General features: G+C 42.7%; 2 protein-coding genes across 3 annotated transcripts in view; both read right to left on the minus strand.

Annotated features, from left to right (window-relative positions):
• Positions 1–7,790: 7,790 nt before the first annotated feature.
• The window catches only part of icmt (isoprenylcysteine carboxyl methyltransferase), a 125,550-nt gene continuing 114,727 nt past the window's right edge, over positions 7,791–18,613 (minus strand). Inside the window, exon 6 of the transcript XR_011602403.1 lies at positions 7,791–7,800. The gene's annotated coding sequence lies outside the window, so the exon portion shown is untranslated. The remainder of the gene's footprint in view (positions 7,801–18,613) is intronic.
• igsf21b (immunoglobin superfamily, member 21b) overlaps positions 16,508–18,613 on the minus strand; it is a 79,041-nt gene continuing 76,935 nt past the window's right edge. For both annotated transcript variants that reach the window (XM_070968025.1, XM_070968027.1), the window contains 3 exons: positions 17,770–17,962; positions 17,629–17,667; positions 16,508–16,764 (listed from right to left, as the gene is read on the minus strand). In XM_070968025.1, the coding sequence (XP_070824126.1) occupies positions 16,682–16,764; positions 17,629–17,667; positions 17,770–17,962 (315 nt within the window). In that variant the 3' untranslated portion in view covers positions 16,508–16,681. The remainder of the gene's footprint in view (positions 16,765–17,628; positions 17,668–17,769; positions 17,963–18,613) is intronic.

The following is an 18,613-nucleotide window of genomic DNA, read 5'->3' on the forward strand; positions in this document are numbered from 1 at the left end:
TCAGAGATTGTTGAAAGTTATATTTTTTAAGATTTGCAAGTTTCTTAAGCCTGACAGCAATTATAAAAATGTGTCTGTAAAACAAGACAGTGGCCATTTTCTGCAAAAGAGTAGATTCTCTGACACTGCAAAATTTGGTGTCTTGGGGGTTGTCATTGATAATATATTTATTTACCTATAATTTTGCAATCATTTTAGCTTGTCCAACACTTTGTTTTATGAGCTGCAAAATACTGACATTCCCTACAGCCTCAGTTTTACTTTGTTTTTACTGCTAATTAGCAAATCTTAGCATTAGGGTTGCCACCTTCAGTGTGGAAAAATAAGGGACAACTTGCCAGCTGCCCCATGCCCACGGGATACTTATCAAGTGGGTGTCCAGGGGTCCACCCGTCTACCTCAAATACAGGTAGACGGACATACCATGTCATCATTCAAGAGAGCTAGATTAAGCAACTTTGAAGATAAGAAAACCACTTGTTCTGAGTTCAAGTAAGTTGTAGCTGCCACAGTTTATTTGACAGGGTGTCAGCAGTGCTCAGAGAGTTTAGCTGCCAGAAAACATCAACTTTGAGCAGCCTGGAGACAGATTCGGATGGCACAGATCGACTGCTGTGAGGTCCAGGTAAGCACTTACCTATGCCATGGACCACAAAGCTGAAAACATTTTCAAGTCGTTCACCTCTGGAGAAGGGAAAGAGAGAGGACAACTATGAAATGGTATGAGCTAAATTTGAGGGTTAGGTAATGGTAAGGCAAGCCGACTACATACCACAGCAGAGCCAGCAGGAGCAACAGGAAGCATTCAATGTGCAGAAAGTTGCTCAGCAACCATTGCAGAGCGGTGGGAGATCACCTGTGGAAGAGAGATGTGATGGATGGGGGCAAGCCCACTCAAGGGACTCCAGGTGTCGCTTATATGGGAAGGAGAGGCACAAAGCCCCAGCCAAATGCTAAGCATTACAATGTAAGTGTAGAAAAGTTGGCATGGGGAGACAGAATTTTTCTCCAAGGCAGTAAGGGAAATCACTACCCGTAAAGACCCTGAGGAAATTTTTTTTTTTTTAAATCTGGGAGCAGTAAGTAAAGTAAACCTGGACAGTGCTGAGCATTAGACAGAAAAAATAAATAAATGTAGGACACACTCTAGTTGAATTGATAGGTTTAGAATTGATAACTGGAAGTGATGTTGCCATAATTTACCTGAAGACATTCAAAGCACTTGTAGACAAAGCTAGTTAGAACTAGTGGACCTGCAGACAGCCCAGGAGGGACACAAAATTTTTATGGGACAGTCCATGGCTAGTATGTCACAAGGCTGTGACAAATAGTATTTTAATATCCCCGGGCCACACCAACACAGACACAAAAGGAAGGTACAAATTCAACAATTAAATTAAAAAGACAAGGTTTAAAACAAGGGGTGTAGTTATTAAGGAAGAGATTTTAAAAAAAGAATAAAAGTTACTGCAGTCCTTTAACGTCTCATAGGTTCCTGTCCAGTCTAACAAGAGTTTTTTTACTCAGCAGTGAAGGTTCCGTGGCAGGGGGCGTGGTCCGGCGTCAGCGTGCAGGCTGTCAGCTGTTCTTGTCTCTGCTCGGCTCTCGTCTCTCCGCTCGTCGTCGATCCGTATTGCTGCAATCATCAACAGTCACAATTACTGATGGACACCACAGCAGTTAGCAGCACACTCACACAAACTATACAGATCAGGCGGGTTTTCGTTCCTTTATTCATCGAGATATCTGGTCCATCACAGTATCACAGTGGCGACAGCGGCAGCAGCAGCAGCGTCATGTCGTCTCGTCTCGTCTCGTCACAGCCCGTCACAGCACAGCCTAGCCCAGCAACAGCACGCCGTCTCGTCCGCCTTGCCAGCACGACTGATCGCCCTGACTCACAGGTTGACACACCAGGAAGACCTCGAGCTGATGATCGCCAGCTGTTTTATATCAGCTGTCTTAATTGACAGCCAGTCACGGGGAAACGAAGGAGGTGACGGGGTGGAACTATGAAAGTTAATGGCCACAAGGTTTAGTCCATGCAATGAAGAAAAACTGCTTCCCCTCTACAAAAAAACACATTAAAAGGGGAGCGAAATACACACATCAAAATAAATACACACAAACCATAGTGGCTATAACTAAGCAGTTCGTTTCACCCCGTGACAGGTACACTTCATGAATAGAGGAAGTTCATCTTGCTTGACATCCTCCTCTTCCTCTGGTAGCTCGTTTCTGTCTGGGCTTGTGATTTCCCATCTTGTTTTGTGTATTTATTTTAATTTTACTTAAACTTGAAAATTTTAATTTTTGGCTGAATTTGACATCTAAAGACATATTTTCTGGACAAATATTTCAAATTTGTGGATGACCCTTGCAACTTCTGATATTTCACAGATACACTCTGCACTGGCCTACTGACAGAAAAAGCCTGCTTCGGCCTATCAACAGAAAAGCCTGCTGGCAGCTAAAGCTAACTAGCACCAAGATGCCTCCTTTCTCCACAGATGACCTCTACAAACTTCTGCAGCAGGTTGCAGTGTTGGAAAGCAAAGTTCGGCATCTGGAAATAAACACAGAAGTGAACGGACCTTGTGGAAATGGCACTTTGCCACTGACTCAAAACAGCGGACTGGAGAATGCTAACATCCAGCTAATTAGCTCTGATACAGCTGCCACGAAACTAAAGGGCTGTGTACCGGGCAATAAATCTGCCAGTATTAGTCCTCCCTGGAATGCTCTTGGGGCAAAGCCCAAGAGTAAATCAGCTGATATGGGGAGTCGTCCAACAGGTAGAACCCAGCGCCCAGAGATCCGTGATGCAACAGGCTGGCCTGCGTTATCATCCTACTCAACACCTGTGCAGAGTAAGACACAGCCGTGAGTAAGACACAGCCAAACCAGCTAGTGTGCAGTTACAAAATCGGTTTGCTCCACTACTGCAGAACCCTGGATGTCCAACTGAAAACCTGGACAATTTCTCAGACTCACAGAGAAGGGTAAGGCCTGACAGGAAGTCAGAAGCTAGAAAGCTACAATGAAAGCTACTGACTGGTCCTGAGACTCTGGTTGTTGGTGATTCCGCTATTAAAGATGTGGGAAGAATGTACAGTAGAAACACAAAAGTGTTGTGCTTTCCTGATGATACAGTCTCCAACATGACCGACAAAATCCTCAGTATTGTTGCAGAAATTCCAACTCTGAAATACCTTGTACTGCACACAGGGGCCAATGATATTGCGAAATGACAATCTGAAGTGCTCAAATGACATTTAGGTAAACTGCTAACTGCAGTGAGCTCTCTGAATGCTGAAGTCTTCTTCAGTGGGCCTTTACCACCAGTCAGAGGAGGAGGAGAGAGATTCAGCAGATTGTTGGCAGTAAACAGATGGCTTTCGACTGCATGTGATGTCCACTCAGTGCATTTTATTGACAACTTCAACTTTTTCTGGGACCGCAGACATTTTTTCAAAGGACGGACTTGCCTCCAACCTATCTTCCTTCCTGTGTCACACTGTTCCCTCTCCCAAGGACAAGAGACAAGAGGAATCCAAACAAAAGCAGCAAACACCAAAACATGATGAAGAACCAACTCACCCCCCACCGGTATGCTCTACCCATGAGGGATGCCAGAGCAAAAAAGGGGATGCCTCATGTCCTCCACCAGGGGCCACTGCTCGTGAGGATTCACTGACTAACCACTAAAACTCCACCTAGGTCACCATCTCCAACTGCCCAAACTCCATCTAGCTCATCATCTTCACTGGGTATCCCATCACCCTCCTCCCCCCTACTGGAGTTTACTGACCAAATGAACAAACTTGTCAGTGCTGGTATCAGACTTACTCCTCGCCCATCGGGGATCCTGTCCCCTACAACCACCCTGTCCCCCTCCACCACCACAGCGCCGACGGGCACCACCTCCACAGTTTGATCTGAACCTACTCCAGTCCCCCTGTAAGAGCCCAGCACAGCCACCTATTTGTGTTGGTAACTGATGTGTTCTGGGTCCAGCTTTTAAGGCAAATGTTACGCCTGACTTTTCCAAGGAAAAGCCAGGGCCCATTGTGCCGGAAGCTTCATTGATTCATGTCTTTAACATGTATTCCATGTCAGCCACAGTATGTTCTAAAACATGGGGATGTTGGACATTTTAGCACATTGAAGTTAGCTCTTTTAAATGTTAGGTCTTTGACAGGCAAATCATTCTTAATCAATGACTATCATCAAGCACAAGATTGATTTTATGTTTTTAACTGAAACTTGGTTAGGACAAGATAACAGCGCAGCAGTTCTCGATGAGCCAGGCCCTCCGAATTTCAGTTTCATAAGTGAAGTAAGAATGCATAAGAGAGGAGGTGGAGTTGCCATTTTGTTTAATGATAGCATTCAATTCAATAGGGTCTCTTACAGTCATTTTGAATCTTTTGAATATGTTGCCACTTAATCAAAGTCTCCCTGTCGATCAGTCTTTGTAACCATCTACAGGCCCCCAAAATACAATGCAAAGTTTTCCGGTGAGTTTGCCGATCTACTGTCTGTTGTTTGTATTGATTTTGACTGTGTTGTGTTAGTGGGTGACTTCAACGTTCATGTTGATAATCTCGAAGATGGATGTGCTAAAGAACCTCTTCAGTACCAGGCCTATTTTGTCTGTCTCTTCTCCCAAATGACCTACCCAAAATAAATAGAGTATATCTTCACAACTACAAGGGCTGTATGAATAATCTTGGTCTCAAAGAAAGATAAGACCTGTGAGATTACTACAGAAGTGTCAGAATCAAAATATATGTTACTCAGAGTAAATTCATCACATAGTAGAAATAGTTAATTAAAAACAAAACAAAACATTATTTTGAGTAAAAACCACCTTTAAATCATGTGATAAAGGCCAAATTCTTCTATGAATTAGTAAAGTCATATCTGATGAGTAATTGTGCAAAAGTACATGCCAAAATAATGAACCTGAGCAGTTTTATGGAGGTTTTCCCACAGGCGCTCGTCTGAGCGGAGTACCGTTATCTCTGATGGCTCTCTACCAATCTTCTCTGTAGCAGCCGTTTTCTTTTTTCTGTTGTTTTTACCCTCATGAAAGGACGAAATACAAATAAAACAGTAAAATAACACCTCGGCCTGTTTAGCAGGGTCGTCTGTACGCCTCTGTAAGTGCTCTGCCTATTCACTTGTGAATGACACGGAGAAGTGAAACTAACTGCGTACTTACAGTAGTCAGTAGCCTCCCCGCCCCATTTGGTCATTCGGGGGGCAGGACCCAAGTTCACCATAGAAACACCAATGATGATACAGAAGGAAGTTAGCCCAAAGATAGGGTATTTGATGTGTGCACTCCCCCCACTCTTGAAACCCCCTCCTCTTTATGGAAACAACCAGGACCCTCGCGGTCGATCGTAAACTAACACAGAGTCATATGGGAGGAGACATTAGCAGCGTTTTTTTGAGCTGGAATATAACTTTTGACCATAAAACAGCTAAGACACACTGTATGCTTTTGAGAAATATTTTTCTGCTACTCTTTGGCTGCTGGCTCACCGAGTTTTGGTCACACAGTGAGGAGGCAGACATTGTCGTGATCGTCAGACTCTCTGCTTTCATATGATATCAGGCTTTTGTGGTTTGTATAAAGTGGTGAACACAGCAGAAGCTCTAAACTGGACGTACGCTGTTTTTGTGTTTTCCTTATATGCCCATATAATTTATTGCAGTATGAATTAGGTTTCGTTTTGGTGGCAATGCTTGGTAGAGGCTTTTAGTAGCTTTGAGTTTCTCCCCTTATTCTGGTATGCTACAAGTTAGGATTGGTGCTCGCGAGTGTGACCTTCGATCATCGACGTGTGCACGCATCCCAGGTTGCCTCCTGTACAGGGAGCACCGTACTGAAGAGGTTACACAATCTGGATCATTTTGGCCTATCTCAGCACATAACACATTCAACACATAACAAAGGGCATGTATTAGATTTGGTTATCTCCAAAGGGCTTAATATCTCTGAGGTTGTGGTCACGGATGTTGCTCTTTCATTTAAAATGGCCACACCGGTTATGGACCGCGGTTGATAAGGGCGCGTTTTGGACCCAAATGCAGTACAGTGGAGAGCAGGGACAGTTGGTAATGACCTTTATTAATACCACAGAAAAAGCAAGGTACGGAGCAGAGTGAATAGCTTACTGCAGCTGCTGATGACGAGGAGGGAGCTCCGCAGCCTGAGAAACAACTGATTGAACAGCGTTGCCGGCGAGCAGCGGAGTAACGTAATTCAGCCGCTGATGACACGGAGGGTGATCGAGCAGCGGTGCCGGTGAGGAGAGAGCAGAGTAGTTGGAGGCAGGCGGGGAGGTTGAAGCCAGATGAGCAGTCCACGGAAGCAGAAGTACTGATGGGGAGCAGGCAAGAGGATAACTGAGCCAACAGTGTGCAGCTCCAGCTCAGGCAAAATGGTAAGTCCATCTGTGCCTTCTTGTTCTCCACTTAATCTAGCACATTTCAACCTTCTAGATCACGCAAGACTGACAGAAACTCTATCACAGTTAAAATCAACAACATGTTGCCTTGATACTCTGCCAATGAACTTTAAGAAAAAATGTTTTTAATTGCTCCAGATGTGTTGCAGATAATAGATAATTCTCTTCAGTCTGGTCAGTTTCCCCAGGCCTTGAAAACTGCAGTAATAAAACCTCTCCTGAAAAAGACTAATCTGGATGCTTCAGTAATAAGTAACTACAGGCCAATATCAAATCTTCCCTTGAAAGGGTTGTTTTTCAACAACACATGCTTTCATGATGCAGAACAATCTTTTTAATGCATTTCAGCCTGGATTTCGTCCACACCACAGCACTGAGACTGTACTTATCAAAGTTTTAAATGACATACATCTGAATAATGATGCTTCCAAAACCTCAGTCTTAGTATTATTAGATCTCAGTGCTGCCTTTGATACAGTTGATCATGACATACTTCTTGACAGACTGGAAAAGTGGGTGGGACTTACTGGCACTGTACTACACTGGTTCAAATCCTATTTACAAGATAGAGACTACTTTGTATCAATTGGTGAGTATATGTATGAACGAAAAAAGATGATGTGTGGGGTTCCACAAGGGTCCATTCTCGAACCACTTCTTGTCAATATTTATATGTTGCCCCTAGCTCAGACTATGGAGCATCATAATATTTCTTATCATACTTACGCAGATGATACACAAATTTATATTTCTGTGTCGTCACATGACTACAGTCCCTTACTTTCAGTAAGGGAGTGAGTGTATTCATCAAATAAATGATTGAATGTGCCAGAATTTTCTACAGCATAATGCAGATAAGACAGAAGTGATTGTATTTGGCACCAAAAATGAAAGCTCAAAGATCAGTGCTTACCTTAACTCCATGTCACTGACAACAACAGATAAAGCCAGAAATCTTGGTGTAATTATTGATTCTGACTTGAATTTTAACAACCATTTAAAGCTGATAACCAAATCAGCCTACTACCACCTAAAAAATATAATCAGAATTAAGGGATGTCTGTCTGAAGAAGACATGGAGAAACTGGTTCATGCATTCATTTTCAGTAGGTTGGACTATTGCAATGGAGTCTTTACTGGCCTAAACAAAAAATCAATTAGGCAACTACAGCTGATTCAAATTGCTGTTGCACGAGTCCTTACAAACACCAGAAAACTGGACCATATCACACCAGTCCTCAGATCACTACATTGGCTTCCTGTGAGTCAAAGAATAGACTTTAAAATCTTACTGTTGGTCTACAAAGCATTAAATGGTCTAGGACCAAAATATATTCTAGATTTATTAACTCCATATGAAGTATCCAGACCTCTCAGGTCATCAGGGACAGGTCTGTTGTGTGTTCCCAGAATGAGAACCAAACAAAGTGAAGCAGCTTTCAGTTATTATGCTCCTCACCTGTGGAACATTCTTCCTGCACACCTGAGGTTTGCACCAAGTGTCAGCTCATTTAAATCAGGGTTGAAAACATTATTATTTGCTACAGCTTTTATTTAAATATATTTGCTCAATGATTTTAATCATTCTAAATGCTAAATTATTGTCTTTTACTGGCTTCAGTTTTTAATTTTCCTGTAATTGCATTTTATTTTTATTTTTCGATTCTCTTATAATCTTTCTTTCTTTATCTTTGAAATGTATGATTTTAATGTATTTTTATGCTTCTGTAAAGCACTTTGAATTGCCTAGTGTATGAATTGTGCTATACATATAAATTTGCCTTGCCTTGCCTTGCTTAGATGTGGTAGTCCCCTGTTGAATGTTGCTTCTGGTTGGGAGAGTCCACCATGGCATGTACTCATTCCCCACCAACTGGAACAATCCACTTGCGGTTCGTGGCTGAGATCTGTATTTCCACAGCCTCTTTCTTTCTATGAGCTGACTTGAACTGCAGGTATTCATAGACATTTTCTAAAAACTGATATGTCTTAATTTAATTTCACTAAATCCATGAATAAGTAGACATTTTGAATTGTCACAGAGTTCTGTTTTTATCTTTTTTTTGTTTAATCACTGACCAAGTCTCCATAAAATGGACAACAATGACACTGAGTGACAGAAGTTTATTACTTTAGGGCTCTATTTTCGTCCCCGCCGCTGGCGGGGTGCAGGGTGTGCACCCCATGCGGTGTTATTTTCGTGCAGTGCAGGCGGGCGCGCAGTGCACTTGGTATTTTGGTAAACCGAGGCGCACAGAGGTACGCCAGGATGGCCGTTGCGGTGCAGTACGGGAACGTGTTGGCAGGATCAGCTGGCGGATTCGGATTTTCGGTCCATTTTGGTCCATGCCAGCGGCGTAAAAGTGCGCTGAAAGCTCGCCACCCCAGACCTGGTCAACTCTGTGCGCCAGCTTTGCACTGCTGGGCAAGTGGATTTTCATAAACCATCGGAGTCATGCGCTCACGTCACCAATACCTCACAGGCAGGTTTCCACAGTGTCTGGCATTTCACTGCGATCAATAATTAGCAACAGCCACGATTCAATGCAACTATCTGTCAGCACATACAGTCAGACCTAAATTTCTATATTTTGATCAGTATTTCATCTGACCACATTGCAAGCACGTTCGGCAGGCGTAATGGTCACTTAACCTGCCCAAATGTACACAGGTGAAACAGGGATGCAAACTAATTAATTAATGTCACTGTGCCAACCAGTAACAGTCATGGCATCCTATAGAGCATATATACTGCATCTATCTCAGAACACTCGAGAGACAGAGAGAGACAGACACATGGAAAAAACGTAAGTGATGATTGTTGTCCGCTATTACCCATGTCATTTCATTCCAAATTCAAATGTTATCATAGTAATGCTTAATGTTATCTGCAAAAATGGAGTACATCATTGCTTTGAGGAGGAGGAGGAGGAGGAGGAGGAGGAGGAGGCCAAGGGTTTACCATCTAAGGACCTCCTCCTAGGAGAAGTTTGGGTGTCAGACAGTTTCCTGCGCGGGCTCAGTCATCCTTGAAACTTGCCATGCACCTCGCCAGCAGCGTTTTTAAAGGTGAGGTGAGGAGCTGGTGTGATTGGTGAAGATTGGACCTGGCTGTGTCAAACCCTCTCCACGCCTTCTCCCCTCCCTCCTTCCGAGTTGCGCCACTGGGTGGGACTGAGATGAGAAGGGGGAGGAGATGCACCAGCAGCGCAGTGCAGGAAAATACCAAAGTCTGCGGTGCCGCGCCCCATTGGCGAAGCGGACCTGACTTTGTGCGTGCCTCCGCTGCACCGGTGAAAATAGAGCCCTAGGTGTCATTCTCTTCCACAAATTCTGATTTAATGCTTCTCTGTTATGTCCTGATACTCTTTTGGTTTTATTATAACTCATGTCATTCCAAGCATGTGAAAATGATCATTATGCATAACACTATGGTATCCACAAAGATATGAGAGAAATAGCATTGTGTGTTGATTCAGTAAGCTAAAGAGCATTTTTATTTTTTAATACAAGAAGGTTCTGTATATGAGACAGGTGACAACCTTAGCATGCTAACATGCTACACAAAGGTGGTGACCATGAAAAAAAAAAAAACTTCTGACCATATTAGCATTGTCGTAGTAAGAATTTTAGCTTGCTGATGTTAGCATTTTGCTCAAAGCACCACTGTGTCTATATACGAGAGTCCAAATGCTGATTTTACACATCTGAGGTACCCAGGTCTGTGAACCAGTGGGAAGTGAGTATGCGCCTCTTTTGTGCAACAAAAGTAGCAGATGTTGATAGATTACTACTTTTAAAACTGATTCCTTTTCCTTTTGCCTCAGAGAGGCTAACTGGATCCTTAATTTGAAAAAATCAATAAAGGCCCAAGAAAAACTCAAAAACTGTTCAGGTAGTACTAGACAGAGACTTTACCCTCAGCCTGTTATGAAAATGTTCCTCATCAACATCATCGTGTGGGAAAATATACTGTGATTTAATGCTAACATTAACTATTACTGGGCTGCACAGTGCGCGTGCCTCACAGCAAGAAGGTCGCCGGTTCGATTCCCGGGTCGGGCCTTTCTATGTGAAGTTTGCATGTTCTTCCCGTGCATGCGTGGTTTCTCTCTGAGTACTCCGGCTTCCTCCCACAGACCAAAAACATGCTCATTAGGTTAATCGGTGACTCTAAATTGCCCTTAGGTGTGAGTGTGAGTGTGAACGGTTGTTTGTGTATATATGTTGCCCTGTGATCGACTGGCGACCGGTCCAGGGTGTACCCCGCCTCTCGCCCGTTGACAGCTGGGATAGGCTCCAACCCCCCCGCGACCCCGAAAGGGATACGCGGCATAGAGATGAATGGATGGATGGATGAACTATTAGGCTACGTTCCCACCAAACGCCTCAAATCGCGCCTCAAATGAAATCGCGTCGCGCCAGACGCTCCAGTTTTGACGCTGGTACAAAAACCCCTTGCGGCATCAACGCATCACGCGACAAGCCCGCCCAACAACAACATTTCATTCTCTCGTCGACTACGTCCGTACGTCAGCACGTCGATGACGATCTCAACGCTGATAGGCTGTCGCGGTGCGTCTTCACGCGAATCCGCCGCAAAAGTTCAATAATTTCAACTCGAGCGGTGAAGCTAGGCGCGGCCAACGCGTCCATCGCGCCGCGCAATCGCCCGGCGCCCGGCAAAATGACGCTTCAAATTGTGTCTTTGCATTGACTTTGTATGTAATCTTGCGGCGCGATCTTGTTTCATCACGTTTGGTGGGAACGTAGCCTTACTCAGCGACACGGGCGGGTCTTCCATGGTGGCGGGACACCCACCCCCCCTTGCAATCTGATTGGCCACCCCGTGTGCCCCCCCAATCGTCATTGGCTCTTGGTCATGTCAATCATTGTGCTGGTTGCTACCACCGGAAACAGTACTGAAACCTAGTATAAGACTGGACTGTCTGTGAAACTCTACAGGGCTTTCACTTTCACAGATACAGGAAGTGGTTCCGTGGCTGCACCGATTAAATGCTGTAACTTCACCAGTCACGGACTTTCCTCTTGTTCAACTTGACGTTAGCAGCACAGCAGCATGCGCTGGAATTGAGGAATACCAACTGTATTTTACCATTCACGCAGTGAGGGCTTCTAGCGTCTTGTGTGTTACAAGCACCTACCTGTGATGTTCAGAGGACAATGCAGTTTTGTCTACACTACGAGCTGTAAATAATTTTCTGAATTTCGAGCTGTCTGTAGCTAGCAGCGATGCCAATGTCATAAATTTTTCAAATGAAGTTGACTGCGCATTAAGTCAGAACAGTAATTAAACTTGAGCCAAACTATGAATGTGTTAAAGGAAAAAAAGAGTATTCACACAGACAGTTAATGTGCTTATTATCTACACTATACATCTTTTTTTTCTTTGTTTGTTATTCTCAACATATTTCTACTGCTCAGTTTAAATTTAAAATGTAATTTTAAAATTAAATTGTAATTTTACTGTAAAGGACAAATATCTTGTAAAATGCAAGTTGTATTGCTTTAAAGGTTCTCAGTGCACAGAGAGGTGCACACAGCCTATTTTAGGAAGCTATTCCTTAAAAATGAGCCATCAGGATGTCAAAACAGTGGTGTCAGAGCTATACAGCCTCCAGAGTGGAGGCTCCACTCTCTGCCATTTGTTCTCAATTTCACTGTGAGAATTGAAAGACTGATTACAATACAAAACTAGGAGATGTTTACTGTACAGAACGGATTAAGAGTCTATTAGTAGTTATCAGTAGTTAGTGCTCAGCTCTGTACAGTAAACATCTCAGTGTTCTGTAATCAGTTTTATGAAGAATAAGCATCACTCAAATTCTCACAGTGAAATTGGAAACAATAGCAACAGTATCCTATACTCTTAATAAGAATATAGAATAATGTGGTTCACTGTGAAAATTTGAGTGGTGCTTATTCTGCTTAAAACCGATTACTAGACAGAAAATTGAGATATTTACTGTACAGAGCTGAGCACTAACTACTGATTAAGTGTATAGAATATTGTTGTTCACTGTTTGAGTTTATGGTGCTGCTTATTCTGCTTAACACTTATTGTTTACTACAGAGTTGAGGAGCGCTGATCATAATGATTAAAAAATGTAATAAATGTTGCAATATGTGATGTGATCATTGACAATGCTGTAAAGCAGGGGTGGGCAAACTGTTCCACAAAGGGCCGCTGTGGCTGCAGGTTTTCTTTCCAACCAATCAAGAGCTCACAGTTTGACCAATCAGCTGTGTGAAGAGTGAGATCAGTTGATTGAATGAATCAAGTCTGGTGTGCTGCTGCTTGGTTGGAAAGAAGACCTGCAGCCACAGCGGCCCTTTGTGGAACAGTTTGCCCACCCCTGCTGTAAAGGCTGCTATTGGTGAGCTTACTAATTACACGTAAGAGCCAGATGTTGATGAGAATATTGTAAACAAGGGGACATGTCCATCAGAGTTTTAATGTTGACAGTGGAAAATGAAAAGGTCATATGCACCCTCCGTACAAGATAAGAGTTAATGTAGCCAACAAAAGCAAGATGAAGACAAAAATACACTGTGTAAATGTACAATCTAAGAAAAGTAATTGTTTCCACTAGTCTAAATATTGAAGACAGAGGTCGGTGGCAGCCTTCATTTTTGTCACTTTTGGGTACACCCCTCAGTTTAACTGTTGTTACCCCCTGTGCCCCCCCACCTGAAAATACTCTGGATCCGCCCCTGCCCAGAGAGTGTGCTATTAAAGAGTAGTTTGTTGTATATTGTAATATGTTTGTTGATGAAGTACATATACCCTTACCTTTTTAACCTGAGCAGCAAGGAAGTAAAACACTATCTAAAAAACATATTTCACTAACATCAAACACATTAACAACTTCATTTTACATTTTATTCCAGAGGAGGCATGGTTTTACATCAATGATGGCTTCTCAAACAGGTGAATTACTACAACCATGTAGTAATTCTTCAGCTAATTTAGCATTTATTTTACAGACACTACAAGAAATAATATTTAGCTTTCTTTCTTTCTTTCTTTCTTTCTTTCTTTCTTTCTTTCTTTCTTTCTTTCTTTCTTTCTTTCTTTCTTTTTTGCATGTCTGCCTTTTATTATTCAGATAGTGACAGCTGGAGAAGGACAGGAGAGGCAGGGGAAAGAGAGTGGATGAGATGCAGTAAGGTGGCTTGGGCTAGAATCCAACCCAGGCTGTTTAAAGACTCAGCTTTGATGCATGGTATATGCTCTACCAGGTGAGTTACCAGTCACCCAATTTAGCCCAACAAAAACATTATGTAACACTACCTTAAGTCTTGAGCAGAAAAACATGATCATTTTCATGATCATTTTCAAATTTGTTCAGAAATAAATGAATAAATAAATAAAATGACAGCTAATGTTATTATACCCCCTAAGGACATAGAATGAAGTAATGAATGAAATAATTTTCATTCATTTTTTTTTTTCCTACAAATATGACCCAGGATATGATAGAAAATATGACCCAAACAAACCATCACAGTCATTTAAGGTACATGTGAGAAGCTGTAATGTACAGTGCACAATGAAAACTACTAATGTTCTCTAAATGTATTTATTTTTGAGAAGCAGCCCTTTTGGATGGTCACATCCCAATCACTTTCACATGGCTGTTTGCCCTCCAGAGATTCATGATAATAATAATTTTTTAAGTTTATTTTGTGTCTTGTAATGTCCAATAAGGAGCACACTGGTGATTAGTATGAGAGCTGGCTGTGCTGCCTATAGCCTATCAGGACCACCATAGTCTATAACCAAGATTTCCCTCAATATGATGCAGTTAGAGCTTTTTGTGTACTCATAATCAGTCAGGTGGGCTGCACGGTGGCGCAACAGGTAGTGTGCGTGCCTCACAGCAAGAAGCAAGCGATCCTACTTGTCAGATCGCTCTCAGTTTGTACGCGTTAATGATGACTCCTCTGTGCTCACTAAAGTCAGCTATGGAGTTCCGCAGGGTTCTGTGCTTGGACCAATTCTATTCACCTTATATATGCTTCCTTTAGGTAAGATTATCAGGAAGCACTCAATAAATTTTCATTGCTATGCAGATGATACCTAGCTATATTTATCAATGAAGCCGGAAGAAACCAGTCAGTTAACTAGACTACAAGCATGTCTTCATGACATAAAGACCTGGATGACCTGCAATTTTCTGATGCTAAACTCAGACAAAACTGAAGTTATAGTAGTAGGCCCTAAACATCTTAGAAAGTCACTTTCTGATGACATAGCAGTTATGGATGGCATTGCGCTGGCCTCCAGCACCACTGTAAAGAATCTGGGAGTCATCTTTGACCAAGACATGTCTTCCTCACTCCCATGTAAAACAAATTTCAAGGACTGCCTTTTTTCACCTACGTAATATCGCAAAAATTAGGCATATTTTGTCTCAAAATGATGCAGAAAAACTAGTCCATGCATTCGTAACTTCCAGGCTGGATTATTGCAATTCCTTACTATCAGGCTGCCCAAATTCGTTGCTGAATATTCTCCAGTTGCTCCAGAACGCTGCAGCACGTGTTCTGACAAAAACCAGGAAGCGAGATCATATTTCTCCAATACTTACCACTTTGCACTGGCTCCCTGTAAAGTTTAGAATAGAGTTTAAAATTCTCCTCCTTACTTACAAAGCCATAAATGGCCAGGCACCTTCTTATCTTAAGGCGCTCATAGTACCTTATTGCCCTACTCGAACACTGCGTTCCCAGAATGCAGGTCTACTTATGGTTCCTAAAATCTCAAAAAGCAGAACAGGAGTAAGAGCATTTAGCTATCAAGCTCCTCTCCTGTGGAACCATCTTCCAGTCTTTGTCCGGGAGGCAGACACTGTCTCTACATTTAAGAGTAGGCTTAAAACTTTCCTTTTTGATAAAGCTTATAGTTAGGGCTGGCTCAGGCTTGTCCTGGACCAGCCCCTAGTTATGCTGCTATAGGATTAGACTGTCGGGGGACATCCAAAGATACACCAAGCTCCTCTGTCCTTCTGTCCCTCTCCATCCGCATGCTTTCATGTCCTACCACGGCGTGTTACTAACTTAGCTCCTTCCCCGGAGTCTCTGTGCTTTGTCGTCTTGCAGGTTCCCATGGACAGTGGCTGAATCTGGATTGTGGATTGCAGCTGCGTCTCCTGCCTTGGCCCTGCCTGACATCCACTGCAACTGCTACTACTGTTATTACATCCACTGTCACTGTTACTGTGATTACATGTCTCTCTCTCTCTCTCTCTGACTGCATTTCTGTCTGTCTGTCTGTCTGTCTGTCTGTCTGTCTGTCTGTCTGTCTGTCTGTCTGTCTGTCTGTCTGTCTCTGTCTGTCTCACTCTCCCTCTCTTGCTCTTCCTCTCTCACCCAACCGGTCGAGGCAGATGGCCACCCACCCAGAGTCTGGTTCTGCCCGAGGTTTCTGCCTGTTAAAAGGAAGTTTTTCCTCGCCACTGTCACCAAGTGCTTGCTCATGGGGGAATTGTTGGTTTCTTTGTTGATAAAAGAGCTTGGTCTGTACCAGCTCTGTATGGAAAGTGTCCTGAGGCAACTTCTGTTGTGATTTGGCGCTATACAAATAAAATTGAATTGAAAAAAATTGAATTGAATTGAATTGAATTGAATTGAAGGTCACGGGTTCGATTCCCGGGTCGGGCCTTTCTGTGTGAAGTTTGCATGTTCTTCCCGTGCATGCGTGGCTTCTCTCCGGGCACTCCGGCTTCCTCCCACAGACCAAAAACATGCTCATTAGGTTAATTGGTGACTCTAAATTGCCCCTAGGTGTGAGTGTGAGTGTGAATGGTTGTGTGTATGTGCCCTGCGATCGGCTGGCAACCGGTCCAGGGTGTACCCTGCCTCTCGCCCGTTGACAGCCGAGATAGGCTCCGGCCCCCCCGCGACCCCGAAAGGGATAAGCGGCATAGAAAATGGATGGATGGATCATCAGTCAGAATTGGGATTAGGGAATAGGGAAACCAATCCAAACCAGCCTGATGCTGTAACAGTATGTGTCCTCTCTCCCAGGGTTGAAGTCCTGTTGCTCCTTTCATGTTCCAGCACCACTGAATGCTTTGTTGCTAGTAGCTGTGTGGAGATTTAGCTATCTCCAGGGGCTCTTTACAAAGCAGTTGCCTCAGGTGGATGTGGGTGGGAGGAGGAGGAGCCTTGGATCACGTCAGTTTGCAGGTAAAGCTCAGCAGCAGCAAGATGGAAGTTAAAGTGAGGGAGCGTTGACTGACTGCTGTGCCAATGGCTGCACACAAACAAGACAGCAGGCAGAGCATTGCTATGAATTAATATATTTACAAATTACACCATGACTGACATGCTGACAATAACTGTCATGTAACAATTTCCCATTGAGGGATAAGTCTATTTTCTGTTTTCCATATATATATATATATACATATATATTTTTTATCTTCAACAAATCTCTTGTGCAGAGCCAGATCATGCCCAGCTTTGTTAAGCTAAATAAATAAAAGATGTTATTTTATGTTTCTGTGTTTATTTATGGCAGCAGCTAGATAGCTGATTCAGAATAACTTTGACATTCTTGTTGCTCTTGTTTACAGATGCTTACTGGCAAATTCTGGCTATGGTTGTTGACAATGCTTGTTTAAGAGGCCGGGGGCATGTGATGTGATTTTGTAAATGGGTGGAAACAATGCTACTGTCATTAAAAGTGGAATGAAATGTAACTAGAACTGTGAAAATGTCACTATTAAATAAACACAGACTTTTGATAAAGGGTTTTTGAAATTGAAATATATTAAATAAATCGTATAATGCTGAAGAAATGACATTTCACTGACTTGGGTTTTGATAATGTTAAATTATTTCACACATTATTTTTCCATTGAAATATTTTTCAGTTTCTTCATGTGATTATTTCATCATTGTTTATTTATTTAACATTGAATCCGGGGATCCATAAAAATTACTGCTTTTATTTTACAAAGTTTCTGTTATATTTTAAAAGCATTGTATTCTGAAATTGCTTGTCACAGCAGCCCTGTGGTGAATTGTGGTTATCCTATGTTTATGCTACTGGTTTATTACATTCATGGAAAATTAACCACAATGCTGAAACTGACTATGATATAAAGTGACTTACCAATAAAGTGTTCTTTTCCCTTCTTCAGTCTTGGGTTGTCTGAAAAAACACACCGAAAAAACCCCCCAAAATGAATAAATAAATCTTTACTATGAGCACACTGAACAGATTAGAACAAATCCCCACCACAAACAAACTCACCGAACACAATGAGGCGGATGTGGGTATCTGTGGAGCCCAGAGGATTCTGGGCCGTGCAGCAGAACATAGAGCCATTAAGCTCAGCAGGAATTCTCTCCAGAACGAGCTCCCTTCCATCATTCTCCTCACTGCCATCCAGGAGACGTCCGCCGACTTTGGTCCAAGTGAACATTGGCTCAGGGAAGACCTTGCTCTGTGAATACACAACACATACAGGTGTGTGAGGAGGGTCACTTTATGGATGAACCAGCTTGGTCCACCTCACAAGAGGGAGGAGGGGCACTACCATAAGCTTTTGCATTTTGTTCAACATGCAAGGTTGGCTCAACACATGAACTGTGCCAAACTGTGTGGAAACACATACACATATGTATGTGTGTGTGTGTGTGTGTGTGTGTGTGTGTGTGTATATATATATATATATATATATATATATATATATATATATATATATATATATATATATATATATATATATATATGTAATGATTTCTTCTCAGATTCTTACACACACACACACACACACACACACACACACACACACACACACATATGTGTGTGTGTGTGTGTGTGTGTGTGTGTGTGTGTGTGTGTGTGTGTGTGTGTGTGTGTGTGTGTGTGTTCTAACAGTAAGCTCACCTGTTCCAGATTAAGCTCTGGTCTGTCATTCAGTGTGTGAGCAGACTCTATTTCCTGAGGAGGCTCAGATCACGTGTGCAGCAAGATGTTGGAGATCTTTTACCAGTCTGTTGTTTCCAGTGCACTCTTCTTTGCTGCAGTGTGCTGGGGGAGCAGCATCGGAGCCGGCAACACCAACAGACTGAACAAACTGATCAGGAAGGCC

The sequence above is a fragment of the Chaetodon trifascialis genome, chromosome 8, assembly GCF_039877785.1.
Source record: "Chaetodon trifascialis isolate fChaTrf1 chromosome 8, fChaTrf1.hap1, whole genome shotgun sequence".
NCBI lineage: Eukaryota > Metazoa > Chordata > Actinopteri > Chaetodontiformes > Chaetodontidae > Chaetodon > Chaetodon trifascialis.